The 22,565-nt window shown below is 42.7% G+C and overlaps 1 protein-coding gene across 1 annotated transcript in view; it reads right to left on the reverse strand.

The window, feature by feature from the left end:
• The window catches only part of arhgap31 (Rho GTPase activating protein 31), a 59,840-nt gene that overhangs the window by 6,965 nt on the left and 30,310 nt on the right, over positions 1–22,565 (reverse strand). The window contains 6 exon segments of the mRNA XM_034178506.1: positions 15,279–15,427; positions 15,537–15,974; positions 15,977–16,082; positions 16,084–16,167; positions 16,169–16,185; positions 16,998–17,054. Coding sequence (XP_034034397.1) covers positions 15,279–15,427; positions 15,537–15,974; positions 15,977–16,082; positions 16,084–16,167; positions 16,169–16,185; positions 16,998–17,054 — 851 coding nt within the window.

Consider the following 22,565-nt stretch of genomic DNA (forward strand, 5'->3'; position numbering starts at 1 on the left):
TCCTTTTAAGGGTTTAAAATACAAAACAGGTGTTACAGCCAGCAAGTTATTGGTCTGGATCAGGACAGCCCCTGAGGGACTACCAGAACACCATAGAAACACCTCACATAGCGTTTGTCAGGGTTACATGGGTAACTCTCAAGGTCAAGGTCGGGAAAGTACCCCGCTAGACTTAGTACTAAGAAAATATCCAGGAAAACGCACTAAGGCCAACCAATGTATGAGAAAGTGGCACAAAAGGTCACATGGGGGCAGGCAATGGCCTTGGTGGGATCATTTGATCCGGTGATGTGTGAAGCAGTTGCGGTAGAAATACAGAAAAAAGAAATTAAAGATCAGCAGAAGAACGTAAAAAACAACAAAAAACGCACTGAAGAAAAAGAAGTTTTAGCCTTGTTCAAGCAGGAAGCACAGAGGCTACAGCAGAAAAGAGAAAAAATGACAGAGGAAAGATCCAAAGAGACTAAAGCCAGTGCACCGAGCTGGGAAGCAGAGCCACCCCCATATAAACGTCATGATATGGGAAAGACAGCTGGACAATTTGTATTAGGAACTCGTGAAGAGGACCAAGGCATGGATGTGGAGGGCAAATTCACACTGACACTAAAAGCTCGAGAGCCACAAGGAGACAGGTCCTCAGTCTGTCAAATGGATCATACAAGGTCTCCAAGTCCGAAAGTAAGTGGTCGCACACCACGACCAGCAGGGGGGGCCACAAATAACAGTGACACGGAGGCAGACGAGGATAAAGAGAGAGACCTGAAGGCTCCGCCTGCACATCGAGGTCCACTGAAAACCGTCCCCTCCCACCATAAGTCAGCCGACTGGACCTTCACAGGCTATAGAGGCTCCGAAGAGTGGCACAAGAGCTTCTGTGACACACTGGATCTGGCCAGAAGAGATAATGAAGAACTAGCTGAGCAACTTCGGCTAGCGAAGGAAAGAATACAAAGACATAGGGACACCGAGGAAAGAAGAATATTACAACAGTCGACGCCCAATCAAGGGAATCACATTATACAGCCACCCACCCGAAAAATTTCTGGTGAGATCATCATTGAGAGTGCAAAAGAGGCCCGACTCAGGCAAAGACAACAATGTGTAGCCAAAGACATAGCGGCTTTAGAACAGAATATAACCGACTGGATGGACTGCCTGGAGCCAGTCAGTCGCACTCGATCTGGAAGACAGTATGGAGTCCGCACAGAAGAAGAGGAGGACGAAGACCTCATATGCCCATTGGTGGTTAGAAATGGTCATCATGTGTATACCCCATGGAGCTGGACAGACATGGTGGGGCTGGCCAACAGGCTGCCAGACATCACCCAAGGAGCTGGGAGATGGATAACTGCCTTAGAAGAAGGCACTGCAGGGGTAACCTTGTCTTTAGGTGACATAAAAGCCTTGCTAATGCATGTCATGGGAAAACATGACACTGAAGAATTAGCAGGAAAGGTTGGACTAACACAAATGATGGGCACTAATCAACATGATGAAGTCCCCTTTAATCGCTATAGAAACTCCATGTGGGAAGGACTGAGAAGAAAGTACCCTGAGGTCTTGGATCCCTCTAAATTGGATGATGAGGAGTGGACACCTGAAGAGTGCCCAAAGAAGTTCCTGCACCGATTCCAGAAGAGATGGGCGGAGGAAACAGGAAATGCATGGAACCATTCTCCAGCAACTGAAATCCTGTTTAAATAACTGTAAAAAAGGCTCTACCAGATGAGGTTCAGAAAGCCCTAGATGGAGTCGTGGGACTATCAAAAATGAATTGGGCTTTATACTCTGAGCATATTTGTCACCATCTTGAAATCTACAAGAAAGAAAAACAAAAAGAAGAAGATGCAGCAAAATCCCTGACGAAAAAATTGGTGCAGATGCAGTTGGGAGAGCTAACCAAAGTCAAGAAAGAAAAAACAAAGACCCAGGCACCAATGATGACCCCTGTTCCTTCTGAGTCGGCAAGCCTAGCCCCTACGACAAACACTGCTGCCACCATACAGGCACCTGTGGTAACAGCCACACAGAGCCCCCAAGGAGCAGCAGGGAGCACTGCTGCAGGAGAAGTCTCGGCACCAGTGGAGCATCACTATCACTACCATAGCACTGGCACACCCGGAAATGGACCCACCTACAGTCATGGGTGGAGAGGAGAGTCACGGAACTTTCAAGGTCAAAGAGGAGGGTGGCGAAGAGGATCTCGCCAACCTTCATTTGGAAGCAGATTCCAAAACTCAGCTCCCAGGAACAGTCAAGCCGGACCGCCTATGGGACCAACACCCCCAATAGGGGATCAACCCTCTAATGAGTGTTGGAGCTGTGGACAACCTGGACATCGAATGAGAAATTGTCCGGCCCGACCTTGGGTTGGACCCTCTGCCTATTGGCAATAGGGAGGCCTAGAGAAGACAGAGGGGGAAACGGTGGCATTGGCTATTTCGATGATACCTAAGGAAGAGCCAACCGTCACTGTTAATATACAAAACAGAGATTTCCCTTTCATGGTGGATACAGGGGCAACATACTCTTGCATAGGGAAAATGGGCGCTCATCTCCCCCTCTCTGGGTCTGTAATTAAGACCATCGGCTTCTCTGGGAAGACTCAAATAATACCGTTTACACGCCCACTTCCTGTAACGATTGCAGGAAAAACAATTGAAGCACCCCTGTTATACTCACAAAATACACCTGTGAATTTGCTGGGAAGAGACATTTTATGTAAGCTACAAACCCAGATAGTGTGTACCCATCAAGGACTGCAAATACACTTTCCCGACGAAGCACTCGCCAACATTATGGTGCTTATGGACATGGAAAACAAGGTCCGACCTGTGCAACCCATGGTATACTGGCTGAAGTTACAACCAGAAAATTCAAATCTTCAACTGGAATGGGAAAAATGGAAGCCCTGGGCAGAACAACACTATGAAGCAGTATATACACCTAGTTTACCTTTACATGTCACCCTGATGTTCAATGCTAAACAAGAACAAACTGACTATGCATGCTGCTGGGATGCATTGATGAATCAACAGCTGTTTCACATAACCACCACAGAAATTTATTTAGGCCCCCAAGGGGCCGCAGCTTCTGTCAAGCTAACTTCAGCTGAACAACAATGGTATCAAGTGCCGAATGCCACACCTCATGTGACCCTTTTAGTCTCTGAAAAGTACGAATCCCATGACCTAGGTCCAATGGTAAAGACAGCCTCAGAAGTTGAAGAATGGCAAAACATGGAAAGTCCACAAGTACATCTGTCAAATGACCAGCAGTTTGTACGAATTAATTTAAAAGTAAATGATGAGGCTATAGCTCAAAAAGTGGAGCTCAATCCTAGACCAGAGGGACAGATGGTGTTATCGGCCCAACAAGAGAAATTGTTAGAGCAAATACCACCAGTGGTGTGGTCCAAAAGCAAAACAGATGTAGGACTAGTAAAAAACAGCCTTACCAGTAAAATAAAAGTAAAACCGGGAGCAAAACTGCCTCACCAAAGGCAGTATCCATTAAAACCTCAGGCTATTGAAGGCATAAAACCAGTAATTAAGGGACTAATGGCAGCTGGAGTTCTAATAAAAACTGCAAGCCCATGCAATACTCCTATCTATCCTATCCCTAAAAACAATACCAAAGAGTATCGGCTGGTACATGATTTGCGTCCTATCAATGCAATAATAGAAATGGATGCACCTATAGTACCTGATCCGCATACTATACTATCAAGCATCCCTGCTGGAGCAAAATGGTACACAGTAATAGATCTGTGTTCAGCCTATTTCAGTGTGCCTGTGCACCCAGACTCACAACATTTGTTTGCATTCACATTTCTGGGACAACAGCTAACGTATACACGGCTACCTCAGGGACTGAACCTGTCCCCAGCCATCTTTAACAAAGTCCTGGCTGAAGATTTACAACACCTTGATATACCCAGTACATTGGTGCAATATATGGATGATCTCCTTATTGCATCAGAGACTCAAGAACAGTGTGAAAAAGATTCATTAATTGTATTGCATGCATTGGCAGATGGAGGTCATAAAGTAAGTAAGGACAAATTGCAGTTCTGCAAACAACAAGTAGAATACTTGGGAAGACAGTTGTGTGGGACCACGCGATGTATAGCCCCAAGCCAAGTGGAGGCTATAATCAAGGCTCCCAAACCCCAAACAGTGGGACAGATGCTTTCATTCCTTGGGATGGCAGGGTACAGTCGGCCGTGGATTTGTGATTATGCTATAAAAACTGCACCTTTGCGTGCCATGATTAGAGCAGTGGGGCAAACAAGCAATGCAGCTCTCCTCGTCTGGACAGATGAGGCAACGGGAGCTTTTGAGGCCCTAAAAACAGACATGCAATCTGCTCCCGCGGTAGGTAACCCAGATTATGGGAAACCTTTCCATTTGTATGTTACTGAAAAAACTGGATATGCTTGTGCTGTACTAATGCAGGAAACAAATGAAGGAAAACAACCATTGGCCTATTATAGTACTAAGCTTGACAACATTGAAACAGGATTGCCACCATGCTATCAGGGTCTAGCAGCAGCTGCCTTTGCATTTCAAAAAGCATCATCCATAATCATGGGACATGCAGTAACGTTGTACACGTCGCATCAGTTACATGCCCTGCTAACCAGTCAACGTTTTGTCTTAACACAAGCTAGACGCACTGGATATGAAGTTGTGTTGTCCGCTCCAGAAATAACAATACAACGTTGTCACACGGTGAATCCTGCCACCAAATTGACCACACCGTAAGATGGTACTCCACATAACTGTGTGGCAGAGACAGAGAAATTTTTGAGAGCCAGAGAACATTTGTATAATCACGCCATAGATGCAGATCTAACCCTGTTCATGGATGGCTCATGCTTTCGGGATGCCGCGGGATTGCATGCGGGTATGGGGATTGTTAAACTAAACACGGATGGCGAAACCTTTGAATTACTGGAGTCCCAAGGAATTGATCAGCCTTGTTCAGCCCAACTGGCAGAAATCAAAGCCTTAACTATGGCTTGCCAGATACCTAAAGATCAACGTGTTAATATCTACACAGACTCAGCCTACGCTTATGGCGTATGTCATGTACATGCAAACATTTGGAAACAAAGGGGATTCCTGAGAGCAGATGGCACCCCTGTCACTCATGGAGAAGCGATTTCCCAACTGTTACAAGCTCTCCAATTACCGTCTGAGGTAGCCATCATTAAATGTGCAGGTCATCAAAAGAATAATAACATCATAGCTCAAGGTAACAATCTAGCAGATGACGCAGCTCGCAAAGGAGCACAAGGAGAAAATATGTTTCCCCTGCTAACCATCCAAGATTGTGCCCCACTGGTTTCACTTGACGCACTGATAGTGGCTCAAAGTAGGGCCAGTGGAGAAGAAAAACGAATGTGGGTTAAACGAGGCGCTATTGAGACACGCAGTCAGGGGCCAGCGGACAAGCTGTGGCGCAGTAGTCATGGACATTTTGTGTTACCCACCAATTTATTACGACATGCAATCATTTGGGCCCACAGACCCGATCATTGTTCGCGAGTCCAAATTATGAACAAACTAAAAGCTGTCTGGTGGTCACCATATATGGCAGCTACAGTGGACCGTTTGTTGAATGAGTGTGAGGTATGTGCACAGTACAATGTCCGGAAATCATTCACAGCCCCTTTAGCCCACATTCCGGTCCCTGATGGGCCATTCAGACATCTTATGATGGATTTCATAGACATGGGAGCTGAAAATCGAGTTAAACGAATGAGATATGTTTTGGTAGTGATATGCAGATTCAGCCGATGGATTGAGGCAGTAGCCTCTGCAAATCAAGACCATAAAACGGTAGCCAAATTCTTGTGCCGAGACGTCTTTCCAAGATTTGGCATTCCAGATACTATCTCATCTGACAACGGTAGGGCTTTTGTAGCCAAGGTTACACAAGAAACATTCAAACAATTGGGTATCAAACAGAAGTTTGGGTGTGTTTATCACCCCCAATCAAATGGGGCGGTGGAACGGGCTAATGGCATTTTAAAGAACAAACTAGCAAAAATCATAGCAGACAGCAATGGCAAACTAACCTGGCTGGATGCGTTGCCGCTTGCTTTATTGTCAATGCGCTCACAAACTAACCGACTAACCCATTTGACACCATTTGAAGCTCTTACAGGTCGGCCGATGCCTATTCCATACCTGAGAGGACCCTACGAAGGACCATCGCTGGAGCAGCTACAAGACGAATGGCATAATTATCTGAGACAGTTAACCCAAATACACAAAACTATCTTTTTGCAGGTCAAAGGTGCTACAGAAGACAGAGAAGCAGAGATTCCACTTGAAAATCAGAGCATCCAGCCTGGTGATCTGGTTTACGTCAAGGTGTTCAAAAAGAAGTGGGACAGGCCCCGCCGAGAAGGTCCTTTTAAAGTTATTCTTGCCTCACGTACAGCAGTCAAAGTAGACGGTAAAGACACTTGGTTTCATTTAAACCACTGCTGTAGGGTTGGTGGCCCAGCGCCCCTGCGGCCTCGGCAAGCTCGTCTTGGCAGAGCCGCCGGGCCAAGGGGGGAAGCAGGAGAAGCCAGAGACCCTACAGCAGCACCGAGGGACGGCCACGCCTCCCTGCAGCCAGAAGAAGCACAGAGGGAAGGCCACGCCTCCCTGCAGCCAGGCGAACACTGGCCAAGGCGCTCACAGAGACTGATTGAACAAAGACGACGCACAGCTTCAGAGAGTAGTGGATCCCTGCCAGATAGAGCAGTGACAGACTCAGATACAGACTCAGAAACAACTGGAGACGCAGGCCAACAGACAGACAGAAATACAGACCGACAGATAGACAGGCCACAGGAGACATCAGACTCGGACAGCAACTCAGTAGATTTACCGACAGAAGAACCGCAGGAAGTACAACCCAGACAAAGCACAGATACACCACACATCCCTAGTGACAGCTCATCTAGTGACGGCTCACTTAGTAGCACATCTAGTAGCACATCTCAACAGTCATCAGAGCAATGATTAAGGAATTATTCAAGGGATTGACAATACTACTGGTGGTCAGTATGGGAGAAAATAGACATCCAAAACATACAACGGACTGTGCCGTGGCCATGGCCGCAATAGCAGCTAAACAAGGCATTCTAAACACAAGAAAAACATATAATTTGGTATACATTAAATCAAAAGCCTACAAGAACATAGGAATACAGGGAAAGCTGGGGGATTACATATTAGGCGAAGCCATTAGCATCAAATGTGAAGAGGAGGGAACACTCAACATAGAGGTAATTTGTGATAAAAGAGGATGCAGGGAAACCAAGCAAGACGTACTGTTACAGTACATGAAGCCACAAAATGGGTAAAAATCAAACCAAGGAAAAAGAGGACAATTAGAAGCCTAGAAACAAGCAGTCACTTAGGGAGATGGGATCCCAGTACAGACCTAGCCCGCACACAAGGGTTGAAGACCAATTTATTTTACCAATGGTTGAAATTTTCGGCTAGGCAGATCAGTGAAAAGCCTTGCATAGCCTGTCACCGGAAAGGTGTGATACCTCAGGCTAAACCCCTACCTGATATCAACAACTGTTATAGGAGTCCCCAACATAACTCAGACCAAGCAGAATGCTATACACAATGTGTTATGAAAATGGCAGTAGGTGATGAAAAATATGCTGCCGACAGTAAACTTTGTCCAGTGCCCCTAAGTACAGAAGGAACCGTTCCACCTATGATTAAAATAGAGAAAGGGATGATACACCCATTCTGTATAGCTAAAGGCTTAGTAGCACAATACATAAGCGATTGGCAGGTAGGGACGACCCAGCCAAAACACCACATACAGTGTATGCAAAAGCAGCAAGAATACAAACCGGCCAAAACAGCATGGAACATTACCGTCTGTGACACCCTGCCAGCAGCAGGCATACAGTGTGAACAAATAGTACCGGCCACAGGGGGGTCTGTAATTGGACTGAATCTCACCCATGCTTCATGGGTATCTACTCCAAATTTAGCTAAGGGAACGGTACCCTTAGCTGACATCTTTTGGATATGCGGACAAAAAAGGAAACTCCTGTCATCGCTGTCCCCGAATTGTGATGCTCACAGGAGCAATAACAGTAATTGAAATGCCGAACTCAATACAACCCATGCCACAGAAACTTCGTAAGAAAAGAGGAATAATGACGTTTAAAACAGACTACAACATCACAGTAAGAAACGGGATACCAGAAGGGATACCCCGACAGTTAGAAGCCATAGACAGTAGCAGAGTTAAAGCAGATGAAGATGCGGATAATGGGGATGGGCATTGGCTCTGTTCGGGGTTACTCCAAAATCCGTTCTAGGTTCCAGGAGGTGCAGTGGATTAATTACTTGTGGTATAATCAGCAAAGATACCTGAACTGGACATTGGCAGCAGTAGGAGCCTTAAACCGAACAACTGCACGCCACCCTCGCTAATGACAATGCAAAATAGATTAGCTATCGAGATGATGATGGCTGATGAACAAGGAGTTTGTATTATGATCAAAGCCACCGAATGTTGCACAGCTATTCCCATGCGTACAGGGGAAGACGGAAATTTGACAGAGCTCTTAATCACACTTGAAGAGATGCAACAGGAACTGTTAAGTAACTCCATAGGAGGGAGAAATGAAACTGACGATTCTGGATACATTGTAGGGAATGGAATGAATATTGGCCCACTGTTTTCACTGTTTGGGACTCTAAGGAGAGGGTGGATATCATGGAAAGACTGGTTATACCAGATAGGTGTAATCTTGGCACTAACAGGGGTGGCGGTCTTGCTGGTAATATGTTGTGGTATTCCCTTGATAAAATTTCTGGTCAATAAATTGCTTTCATCCACAGTAGGACAGCTCCCACTGTTAGCCATCCGAGCCCTAGAAGAAAGCACAAACGAAACAGACAGAGAACCAGAATATATGGAAATGGATGAAATACCAATTATCCTCCCCGACAGCCCCCAGCTCCCCTAATATTGTGGCGTATACCCCAGATAGGGAGGACTGGGATGGACCGTGCTTGGTGATATTGTAGACGAGGAAGAAGACATGCACGCACATTACATTCACACACATGCACCCACAAAATGAGGGATAGGATAGACAATATCTGAAAGAATGACATGGAGCTGTAATAATGAACGTATATGTATATTACTAGGACACAGGAGTATGGCTGAGAGACCAGACTCCCCTGATCAGGGACCTATGCCTGATCTGCCTCTATCAAGTCGGATTGGACTCTCAGAACTGTTTGGAGAAGAGGATATACAGGAGGGATGGTCGAGACATGATTGGTCGCCACAGCCGCCTTCCATCCAGCAGCTAAACCAGTTGGCAACAGAAGGATCTTCATCGTTCCAGCACCTGGCGATGACGGCTTCACAGAATCTGCCTGCAGCAAGAGTCGGCCCGAGGACTCCACCATCACCTGAAGGACCCTTTGGACTCAGGAACACACCCCTTCCGCAGATGCCATGGAGACAGTCACATGTGCCAGTGGCAACGATACCCTCCAGGGGAGGCAGCCAAGGTTGGCCATATGCAGCAACTGCCCGAGTGCATCCTAGACCCAATTCACTGCTAGGACCTGTCCCCAGCTTTCCACCCCCAAGGCAGGAGAGATATTCTGATCAGCCCAGTACCTCTGGAGGAGGATCAGCAGGGGTGGACCTTAGTCGAACTCACCCACCAGGACAGAGGGGAGCTTTGTACAGGCTACTAAATGCCCAGAGTGTCCCACCCACTTGCCTGTGCGACATCAACAATACTCCCCCCCACACACGAAATGCCTTCCCCCTTGTACTTCCTGTCCCCTGGACTGCACAACCTTAATCTGGTCATGGTCACCCCACAGGACATGGCAATCTTGGTTCGAGAGCTTCGTCTTCCACAAGAGTCTGTTCCAAAAACCTTGGAGCAGCTCCTGCCCCTCACAAATCACATTCCCCATGAGCTATTTGAGGAAATCATGCCACAACTAAGTCAGACAGCTGCATACCTGTTCAGGATACACCGTGACAATGCCAACATCTCTTGTGCTCAGGAGGGCCTCCATAATCAACTGTGTGGTCTTCAGTCTAGTATGGACATGCTAGCCTGCATGATGGAGCATATGGAAAGGGAACAGCTAGGGCTGGCCACCACCACCCTGAATGTTGGCAAGAATTCTCTGGGGGCCCTGTACAACCTGGCCAAGCAGCACAAGGAGCTGGAAAGATCCATCAGAGAACTGCACGACTGTCTGAAAGCCAGAATTCCTGATCCTTCCCCCACTACCCCTGAAAGGCCAACCTCCCCATGTTCCCCAACTTCTCCCAAACTTCAGATGCTGAGTAAATGCTGAGGAGCGCGGACTGACGTAATGGCACTGAACACGGACTATGATCTTGGTTCTTGAGTTTGAATTGCGGACTGGTTTCAGAAATCTGAGTGTAAATAAAACAAAGAAGGATATATGTTAGTAACGAAGGTTGGGTAATGTCTGTCCTTACCATCATCTGCGTACCAGATAAAGCTAAATGCATACACATAGATATCACATTGCAAAGTTATAAAAAGGGGACCCTTACACGGCGTGTTTGTAGATTTAGTAGTAAGATGCACCATAGGGACCCCTTTTTTCTTAAATTATAGCATGCCTCAAGAGACATGCATTGCCTAATTTGGTGTCTGGCCAAAACGGGCATTAGAAAACAAGCTGAAAAAGAAGAAAACAAAGTGGAGAATGTTGAGAAATGGCCTATAATGAAAACCATTATACGATTGACTAAGGCAAATGACTTAAGGACGGACATGAAGGGAAACCATTTATTGTGTTTATCATTTAACTAGACATAGCTGCGCTAACCTTAGAATAGTTACTTGATTGGTTGACTAAATAGTGGTAACGTAGGGGTTATTTGATGCATTTAAATAATAAATGTGTGACGCTTTAACAAAATAATATGTAGAACCAAGTATAATGGGTTGGAGCCTCTGGTTGAGTGAGTCAATAGATGCCAGAAGATGATTGGTTGCACTGATGTCAATGTGAAGTCTTTACTTTGCCATGATTAAGAGGTTGATGTAACTTGTTTTATGTGGCCATTTTAAGTGCCTTGAATTACACCAAAACTCAATGTTTGAATGTCACCTTGTGTTGATATAATCCAGCTAATTGCTCACCTTGTGCCTTAGTATGTAGGTTCACCTGCACTGCAATATATTACCGTGTGAAGTATCACTGATATTCATATCCGCACCAGAGTTATCAGTAAGTCGAGTGCTGTGTTTTTTTTTATTGCAATGCACAAATGAGGATGTCTTGTCAGTAAACAACCCAAGAGTATAGTTGATGTAATGGGACTCTTTCGAGTCCCAGAGGAGGGACTGTAGAAGAATTTTAGGTCCATATTTGAACTGTGATGAACTATCAAGTGTCCTGATCCGAACTGTATGTCCTCTGGTTGAACTAGCAGGTGTTCAACCCAAAAAAAGGGCTCTATTAGTCATTTAGTCTGTCAGGGGCTTTCCAAGGCCTTTTAGGTGCTTTCCCGCAGGCCACGTGCGGGGGCCTCAGGCCAGCTGCACGTGTGGCTGAGGCCACGTGCGGAGGGGGCCTCAGGCCAGCTGCACCTGTGGCTGAAGGTCTTTTAAAAAAAATCAGTTGTAAATCCTCATGTTTTAATGGGAGCGTTGTCACATTGAAATAATGCCTAAACACCTGCTTAGGGTTCACTAGAGGACGCTTCCAATAGAAACCATGTCTTAGGAATGAAATAAATAAAAAAGTTGAAGGAGGAGCGATGCCCGCGGGTCTCCAATAAATAGACGAGCGCGGTTGTCATATTCAGTCTCTCTAGAGGACTCAGTTTGTCTAAGCTTTGTGTCGAAGGCTTAAATAAACTTAAAAACTCTGTGCATTTTATCTTGCTTAAGGCTGAATTATTCTAAAGTGTTGTGTCATTTTCTAGCATATCACTTGCAATTAGTTTGTGTTATCTAAAAGACGACATCCTGAGAAGACTAAAGACGAGCCGCGACACCCACCAGCATCTGTGATGGCATGGAGGTGTGTTAGCACCCATGGCATGGGCAACTTACACATCTTAAACATACCACTGTCCCAGCTTTTTTGTAACGTGTTGCAGGATGCCTATTTTTTTACCACTGTTCCAGCTTGTTTACCACTGTCCCAGCAGGCATCCATTTCAAAATGAGCAAATATTTGCACAAAAACAATAAAGTTTATCAGTTTGAACATTAAATATTTTATCTTTGTGGTGTATTCAATTGAATACAGGTTGAAGATGATTTGCAAATCATTGTATTCTGTCTTTATTTACATTTTACAAAATGTCCCAACTTCATTGGAATTGGGGTTGTACCAAAGAGGCCCATAACTTATGCAACCATCATCTTGCCTTTTATATTTTTTTAGTAATTTATATCAAGTTGTAGAGATTTGTTTGCAGTTTGAGTTTAAGGAACATAATTTTACAAATTTTTATATTGAGAAACCTGATTTACTTTTTGCATTTGAAATGGCACAAATAAATTAAAATGTGTGAAATCCAAGGGGCAAAATACTTTTGCAAGCCACTGTAATTACAAATTTGGGGTCTGAATAATTAAAATATGAAATATGCTCTAGCCTAAGTAATTACTGAAATCTGAAAATTTAGTTTATTTTGACTTGAACACAAGACACAAAATGTTTAATGCAATCATGTTGGGCAAAATGAAATATTACACATTCTATGTGGATTTTAGGCTTCCTGTCAGTGCTGCATAGTTTATTCATTCAACTTTTAAAGCAGGTTTAACATAAAAACTTTGAGAACAACTGTCATGTTGATTTGGTTTGAGAGTTTTAGGAACACATGCGAGCACATGTGATTTATAATTTGCTTATTTTGAATAATTACAAATTTCTTAATTCATTTTACTTTTACTTTTTAAACTTTTGTCAAGGAAAACAGCTATAGCTGTAGGGGAGAGGACACTGCACAAGCCAGTGGACTCTAATTCCGATGTGTTTCAGCATCAAGCTTTCACTGAAGGAGTAAAACCTACTTTACTAACTAACTTTACTCCTTGAAGAAGGCTTGATGCTGAAACACGTCAAAGTTTTTATGGTTTAAAATGACATAACTATGCAAATAAAGGCTTTTTTAAACTTATTTAAACTAAAATTATTTGTAATAGAGAGTGCCATGGTGTTTTTCTTTGTTTTTGGATATGGAAATACATTTATTGAGCACGGTATAGGTTTTTTTTGTTGTTTTTTTTACTACGTACAGTAGTGTTCAGAATAATAGTAGTGCCATGTGACTAAAAAGATTAATCCAGGTTTTGAGTACATTTCTTATTGTTACATGGGAAACAAGGTACCAGTAGATTCAGTAGATTCTCACAAATCCAACAAGACCAAGCATTCATGATATGCACACTCTTAAGGCTATGAAATTGGGCTATTAGTAAAAAAAAAAATAGAAAAGGGGGTGTTCACAATAATAATAGCATCTGCCATCTGCTGTTGACGCTACAAACTCAAAACTATTATGTTCAAACTGCTTTTTTAGCAATCCTGTGAATCACTAAACTAGTATTTAGTTGTATAACCACAGTTTTTCATGATTTCTTCACATCTGCAAGGCATTAATTTTGTTGGTTTGGAACCAAGATTTTGCTCGTTTACTAGTGTGCTTGGGGTCATTGTCTTGTTGAAACACCCATTTCAAGGGCATGTCCTCTTCAGCATAAGGCAACTGACCTCTTCAAGTATTTGACATATCCAAACTGATCCATGATACCTGGTATGCGATATATAGGCCCAACACCATAGTAGGAGAAACATGCCCATATCATGATGCTTGCATCACCATGCTTCACTGTCTTCACTGTGAACTGTGGCTTGAATTCAGAGTTTGGGCGTCATCTCACAAACTGTCTGCGGCCCTTGGACCCAAAAAGAACAATTTTACTCTCATCAGTCCACAAAATATTCCTCCATTTCTCTTTAGCCCAGTTGATGTGTTGTTTGGCAAATTGTAACCTCTTCTGCACATGTCTTTTATTTAACAGAGGGACTTTGCGGGGGATTCTTGCAAATAAATTAGCTTCACACAGGCATCTTCTAACTGTCACAGCACTTACAGGTAACTCCAGACTGTCTTTGATCATCCTGGAGCTGATCAATGGGTGAGCCTTTGCCATTCTGGTTATTCTTCTATCCATTTTGATGGTTGTTTTCCGTTTTCTTCCACGCGTCTCTGTTTTTTTTTTTTTGTCCATTTTAAAGCATTGGAGATCATTGTAGATGAACTGCCTATAATTTTTGCACCTGCGTATAAGTTTTCCCCCTCTCCATCAACTTTTAATCAAACTATGCTGTTCTTCTGAACAATGTCTTGAACATCCCATTTTCCTCAGGCTTTCAAAGAGAAAAGCATGTTCAACGGGTGCTGGCTTCATCTTTAAATAGGGAACACCTGATTCACACCTGTTTGTTCCACAAAATTGACGAACTCACTGACCGAATGTTACACTACTATTTTTGTGAACACCCCCTTTTCTACTTTTTTTTACTAATAGCCCAATTTCATAGCCTTAAGAGTGTGCATATCATGAATGCTTGGTCTTGTTGGATTTGTGAGAATCTACTGAATCTACTGGTACCTTGTTTCCCATGTAACAATAAGAAATATACTCAAAACCTGGATTAATCTTTTTAGTCACATAGCACTACTATTATTCTGAACACTACTGTATGTGCATGCAGATGTAGGAATTGATGACAAGTGTGTGCACTACCAAAATTCTTTAAGTATTTTCTCATGTACAGTAATAAATTAACTTGTAGTATGAATTTTATGTTGTATACACACACAATTGCATTACAAAATGTTTCTCTTCGATTTTTTTTCCTCCACTTTATTGTGGCACTTTATGTCTGTGCTTTGAAAGATTGGTTTTCTCATTTGTCTGTTATTTATTGATTAAAATAAATAGTGCTAATAATAAGAAATGACAAAAACGCTACAATCCTACTAACAAGTCAGCAAGTACATATGCTCAAAATTGTAGTAAGATGGTGTAGATTATTTGTAGCTTCATAAATAAAGTTGATGTTTTTTACAGTTTTGTGTGATGGATTGCACTGCGTTGACTAGTTGTGTCTATATGTGTGCTCACAACAGTGTGCCATTATTTTATATTCACAACAGTAATACATATAATTTGTCACAAAATGATTTACCAGTTGCATTGTAATATTCTGAGTGTGCAGCTGTTTCCCAGGAGATGGCACTGTTTCTTTGACTTCGCTTGCAATTGCTATGGAGGGCTGGTCCAGTTCAGAAACACTCATGGCTCCTTGACCCTCTTGGGCCATTTCTTTGTGTGCACCTGAGAGAAAAGCGCATTCTAACTTTTCATAACATTTTAATGCCTGTTGGTATAAATATGTAATGCAACAACAAGGTTTTTCTCCTCTGATGAATGAAGATGCCCTCACCCTCTGGCCTGCCTGCAGTGCTCGGCGCCTCTGTGTTTTTCCTCTCTGCTTCTTCCTGCTTCCTCGGCTCCAGCTCGGGGAAAGTGTAGCTCTTTCCACTGTTGCTGCTCTGCTCTGAAGACTCTTTGCAAGGTTTGAGTGCAGCCGCAGCAGGTTTGTCTTTGCCGTGGCCTCTACACGGCGTGCTGTTGGAGCTGATAACAGCTGAAACACGTAGCGGTACAGACACGGCAAAGGGTTCAGATATGTTGACGGCTCTGCGCTGATGCCTCGGAGACGACTCCAGCGGGAATTAGGCTTCCTGGAAGGAGGGGTCGAGAGGATTTGGAAGAAACCTGAGTATAACATCCTTCTGTTTTATAGGAGATGTTGGCTGATAGCTGCTGAAGTCATCTCCTTTGAACACCTTCAGTTGTTCTGGTAGTGATTTCTGGGGGTTACTGAGGCACCTGGAGAATCCTTCTGGTTCATGTTAGTACTCCAAGGCACCTGTTGCAACCATCATTTTCCTTCCTTTATCTCCCAGTTGTGTTCGTGCTCACTTATGTTCAAAGAGCAAGTCAGATCCCAATGTTCTGGATTTTACTTCTGGAACAAAAATACTACGGGGTCCACCGGCTGGGCTGCTGTCCTCCGGTTCGATCATCATCTATGCAATACAACAACATAAAAACAATGATAACCTGCCGCTGTGATCTGAAAATACGAATGCTATGGTAGAATTTCATGGTTTGACTGAGATGACAGTCAAGACGATAATACTGAAAAAGAATTTAATTAATTTTATGATATTTATTTTTTATTACTTAAATTAAAAAAACCCAGTGGCACTTTATCTTAAACAAGGGCAAAAGCTGTACAGTGAAAAATTAATTATTTAAGTGCAAATTCACCAATTTCAATCAGGTAAATGTGAATAATTTGTGTGATATTACAGAGAGAAATTAATCTATAACTTTTTAAGCCATCAGATCCAGGGCTTCCTGTTTTAATATAATGGTGTGCAAAATTGAAAAACTCTATTGTATCTTTCAATGATGAATATTTTTGTAAGTGTTGAAAAATGAAATGAAAAATGACCATGTATCACATTATCAACTGTAGTTGATGATGTAGTTGATGACAGTAATTCTGCTATGATGACTGACAACATGTGAATGCATTACTGTATAGCCATGTCAGCCAATCAGAAGCCTGAGGGGAAAAACACAAAAACTGTTTTCCTTGTTTACATGCAAACACTGAAACCAGTGTTTCTTAAAGTCTTCTCCTTGCCCATAGTTTTGCAAAAGCTTAATTTTCATTGACCTAAAATGAAATTTTCATATGGACAAAGTGCGAAAAAATGCAAAGAAAAAGCTATGTTTTCCAAAATATCCGTGTACATGTAGATCAGCCACGTTTGCTTGAAATGGATGGACAGTCACAGCTTTATTTTATGCAGTTAAAATTTAGCCCCACCTGTTGTTAAGGAGCACAAGGACTCCATGCTCCTGGATGGACGAAGAGCTGCCTTTTCTGTGAATGAATGAATGAACGAATAAATAAATAAGTACATATTTTTGTTGTGACACATTCTTAAAAAAATCATCAGCACGTGTCAAAAAAAAAAACTTTCTTTTTTTACCTTTGACTTGTAATTTGACTCATAATTCTATGACCCTTTCAGACTAAGGTATGGTAAGGTAACATTTTTGTCACAGGTTGAACCGTTCTATTCTTGACATTCAAGGTGTGGCGGAAATCTAAAGTATTATTGAACAAATGAAAAAAAAAGCCTAAAGGTCATTTTGCAACAGCAGCTTTTTTTTCGTATTTCCCATCTTAGTAATTATCATTCATGTCAAATGTGTTCTATAAAGGACCAAAGGATGCAGACTTTCAGTGACGCTTCAGGTGACCACCAGCTGATTAACAGCACTTTGAAACGGTTCACTGGTTAAATAATCTTCTCATGTGATCAGTCAGAATGAAAACTTGCACCTACTCACCCTTAACCCTGAGAGCCCAAAGGTTATTTTCTGATTTTAACCATACCTTAAGAAAATCATCAATCAATCAATCAATTTTATTTATATAGCACCAATCACAACAAACAGTTGCCCCAAGGCGCTTTATATTGTAAGGCAAGGCCATACATTAATTACGTAAAAACCCCAACGGTCAAAACGACCCCCTGTGAGCAAGCACTTGGTGACAGTGGGAAGGAAAACTCCTTTTAACAGGAAGAAGCCTCCAGCAGAACCAGGCTCAGGGAGGGCAGTCTTCTGCTAGGGACTGGTTGGGGCTGAGGGAGAGAACCAGGAAAAAGACATGCTGTGGAGGGGAGCAGAGATCAATCACTATGATTAAATGCAGAGTGGTGCATACAGAGCAAAAAGAGAAAGAAACACTCAGTGCATCATGGGAACCCCCCAGCAGTCTAAGTTTACAGCAGCATAACTAAGGGATGGTTCAGGGTCACCTGATCCAGCCCTAACTATAAGCTTTAGCAAAAAGGAAAGTTTTAAGCCTAATCTTAAAAGTAGAGAGGGTGTCTGTCTCCCTGATCTGAATTGGAAGCTGGTTCCACAGGAGAGGAGCCTGAAAGCTGAAGGCTCTGCCTCCCATTCTACTCTTACAAACCCTAGGACTACAAGTAAGCCTGCAGTCTGAGAGCGAAGCGCTCTATTGGGGTGATATGGTACTATGAGGTCCCTAAGATAAGATGGGACCTGATTATTCAAAACCTTATAAGTAAGAAGAAGAATTTAAATTCTATTCTAGAATTAACAGGAGCCAATGAAGAGAGGCCAATATGGGTGAGATATGCTCTCTCCTTCTAGTCCCCGTAGTACTCTAGCTGCAGCATTTTGAATTAACTGAAGGCTTTTCAGGGAACTTTAGGACAACCTGATAATAATGAATTACAATAGTCCAGCCTAGAGGAAATAAATGCATGAATTAGTTTTTCAGCATCACTCTGAGACAAGACCTTTCTAATTTTAGAGATATTACGTAAATGCAAAAAGAGCGGGTCCTACATATTTGTTTATATGCGCATTGAATGACATATCCTAATCAAAAATGACTCCAAGAGTTTCTCACAGTATTACTAGAGGTCAGGGTAAGGCCATCCAGAGTAAGGATCTGGTTAGACACCATGTTTCTAAGATTTGTGGGCCAGTACAATAACTTCAGTTTTATCTGAGTTTAAAAGCAGGAAATTAGAGGTCATCCATGTCTTTATGTCTGTAAGACATCCTGCAGTTTAGCTAATTGGTGTGTGTCCCTCTGGCTTCATGGATAGATAAGCTGGGTATCATCTGCGTAACAATGAAAACTTAAGCAATGCCGTCTAATAATACTGCCTAAGGAAAGCATGTATAAAGTGAATAAAATTGGTCCTAGCACGAACCTTGTGGAACCTCCATAATTAACCTTAGTCTGTGAAGAAGATTCCCCATTTACATGAACAAATTGTAATCTATTAGATAAATATGATTCAAACCACCGCAGCGCAGTGCCTTTAATACCTATGGCATGCTCTAATCTCTGTAATAAAATTTTATGGTGAACAGTATCAAAAGCAGACACTGAGGTCTAACAGGACAAGCACAGAGATGAGTCCACTGTCTGAGGCCATAAGAGATCATTTGTAACCTTCACTAATGCTGTTTCTGTACTATGATGAATTCTAAAACCTGACTGAAACTCTTCAAATAGACCATTCCTCTGCAGATGATCAGTTAGCTGTTTACAACTACCCTTTCAAGAATTTTTGAGAGAAAAGGAAGGTTGGAGATTGGCCTATAATTAGCTAAGATAGCTGGGTCAAGTGATGGCTTTTTAAGTAATGGTTTAATTACTGCCACCTTAAAAGCCTGTGGTACATAGCCAACTATAAAGATAGATTGATCATATTTAAGATCGAAGCATTAAATAATGAGAGGGCTTCCTTGAGCAGCCTGGTAGGAATGGGGTCTAATAGACATGTTGATGGTTTGGATGAAGTAACTAATGAAAATAACTCAGACAGAACAATCGGAGAGAAAGAGTCTAACCAAATACCGGCATCACTGAAAGCAGCCAAAGATAACGATACGTCTTTGGGATGGTTATGAGTAATTTTTTCTCTAATAGTTAAAATTTTATTAGCAAAGAAAGTCATGAAGTCATTACTAGTTAAAGTTAAAGGAATAATCGGCTCAATAGAGCTCTGACTCTTTGTCAGCCTGGCTACAGTGCTGAAAAAGAAACATGGGGTTGTTCTTATTTTCTTCAATTAGTGATGAGTAGTAAGATGTCCTAGCTTTACAGAGGGCTTTTTTATAGAGCAACAGACTCTTTTCCAGGCTAAGTGAAGATCTTCTAAATTAGTGAGAGGCCATTTCCTCTCCAACGTACGGGTTATCTGCTTTAGAAGCTGCGAGTTTGTGAGTTATACCACAGAGTCAGGCACTTCTGATTTAAAGCTCTCTTTTTCAGAGGAGCTACAGCATCCAAGTTGTCTTCAATGAGGATGTAAAACTATTGAACAAGATACTCTATCTCACTTACAGAGTTTAGGTAGCTACTCTGCACGTGTGTGTTATATGGCATTAGAGAACATAAAGAAGGAATCATATCCTTAAACCTAGTTACAGTGCTTTCTGAAGACGTCTAGTGTAATGAAACTTATTCCCCACTGCCTGGGTAGTCCATCAGACTAAATGTAAATGTTATTAAGAAATGATCAGACAGAAGGGAGTTTTCAGGGAATACTGTTAAGTCTTCATTTCCATACCATAAGTCAGAACAAGATCTAAGATATGATTAAAGGGGTGGGTGGACTCATTTACATTTTGAGCAAAGCCAATTGAGTCTAATAATAATTAAATGCAGTGTTGAGGCTGTCATTCTCAGCATCCGTGTGGATGTTAAAATCGCCCACTATAATCTTATCTGAGCTAAGCACTAAGTCAGACAAAAGGTCTGAAAATTCACAGAGAAACTCACAGTACGACCAGGTGGACGATAGATAATAACAAATAAAACTGGTTTTTGGGACTTCCATTTGGATGGACAAGACTAAGAGTCAAGCTTTCAAATGAATTAAAGCTCTGTCTAGGTTGTCTAAGTTTGCTGCTAATCCTCCGCCCTCGGCCCGTGCTACGAGCATTCTGGCAGTTAGTGTGACTCGGGGGTGTTGACTCATTTAAACTAACATTCATCCTGCTGTAACCAGGTTTCTGTAAGGCAGAATAAATCAATATGTTGATCAATTATTATATCATTTACTAACAGGGACTTGGAAGAGAGAGACCTAATGTTTATAGACTACATTTACTGTTTTAGTCTGTGGTGCAGTTGAAGGTGCTATATTATTTTTCTTTTTGAATTTTTATGCTTAAATAGATGTTTGCTGGGTTATTGGTGGTCTGGGAGCAGGCACCATCTCTACGGGGATGGGTAATGAGGGGATGGCAGGGGGAGAGAAGCTGCAGAGAGGTGTGTAAGACTACAACTCTGCTTCCTGGTCCCAACCCTGGAGAGTCACGGTTGGAGGATTTAAGAAATTGGCCAGATTTCTAGAAATGAGAGCTGCTCCATCCAAAGTGGGGATGGATGCCGTCTCTCCTAACAAGACCAGGTTTTCCCCAGAAGCTTTGCCAATTATCTATGAAGCCCACCTCATTTTTGGACACCACTCAGACAGCCAGCAATTCAAGGAGAACATGCGGCTAAACATGTCACCTCCCGGTCCGATTGGGAGGGGCCCAGAGAAAACTACAGAGTCCGACATTGTTTTTGCAAAGTTACACACCGATTCAATGTTAATTTTAGTGACCTCCGATTAGGCGTAACCGCGTGTCATTACTGCCGACGTGAATTACAATCTTACCAAATTTACGCTTAGCCTTAGCCAGCAGTTTCAAATTTCCTTCAATGTCGCCTGCTCTGGCCCCCGGAAGACAATTGACTATGGTTGCTGGTGTCGCTAACTTCACATTTCTCAAAACAGAGTCGCCAATAACCAGAGTTTGATCCTCGGCGGGTGTGTCGTCGAGTGGGGAAAAACAGTTAGAATGTGAACGGGTTGGCGGTGTACACGGGGCTTCTGTTTGGAACTACGCTTCCTCCTCACAGTCACCCAGTCGGCCTGCTTTCCCGGCTGCTCGGGATCTGCCAGTGGGAAACTAACGGCGGCTAAGCTACCTTGGTCCGCACCGACTACAGGGGCCTGGCTAACTGTAGAATTTTCCGAGCCGAGTCTACAATTCGCCCAGCCTGGCCTCCAAAGGTACGAATAAGCTACACTTATTACAAGTACCATTACTGCTAAAGGAGGCCGAGGAATAACTAAACATTTCACACCCAGAGCAGAAAAGTGCAGGAGAGACAGGAGAAGCCGCCATGCTAAACCGGCTAAGAGCTAGTAGCTGCGCTAAGCTAGCGGATTCCTAAAAACACACAAAGTGAATAATGTGTAAATAATTTAGAGGTGATTCAGCAGAGGGAGTGCTTTAGTTAAGGCACGTGAAGATTACACTGTGAAACAAATCATTATCTAGTTAACTAGCTCAATCTAACTGCGCAGATTAAACAGCTAACAGATACAGCAAAACATCACTGTGCTCCAGAACAGGAAGTGATACAATACCGCAGTGAGAGCCAACCACCAGTAGAGGCAAGCAAGAGCTCGCAATCAAAATACCTTTGAATATAATGCCCATGTGTTGCATCTCAACATGTTCAGAACAAGCTCAGCTTTCTGGATGTGAGACACATTTATATTGAACACTGTGTACAGATATGATCTATTAATAGAAATATGATGCGAAGTTGACTAGGATGCTGGAGAGTGTCATTAGGACTCTAAGGGTTAATGGAATGAGTTTGATACAACAAAATCTCACGAGTCCCTTGGTGGAAACCTAAGGATAAGGACTAGTGTTCTACAATAGCCAAATCCAAGGCTGTGGGAATGACATCACGTAACCACTATGGGTCAAAGATAGCAACCACCTAAGCAGGCAAACGTTCATCTTCACTTCTCAAAACTAGCAA

The sequence above is a fragment of the Thalassophryne amazonica genome, chromosome 9 (genome assembly GCF_902500255.1).
Source record: "Thalassophryne amazonica chromosome 9, fThaAma1.1, whole genome shotgun sequence".
Classification (NCBI taxonomy): Eukaryota; Metazoa; Chordata; class Actinopteri; order Batrachoidiformes; family Batrachoididae; genus Thalassophryne; species Thalassophryne amazonica.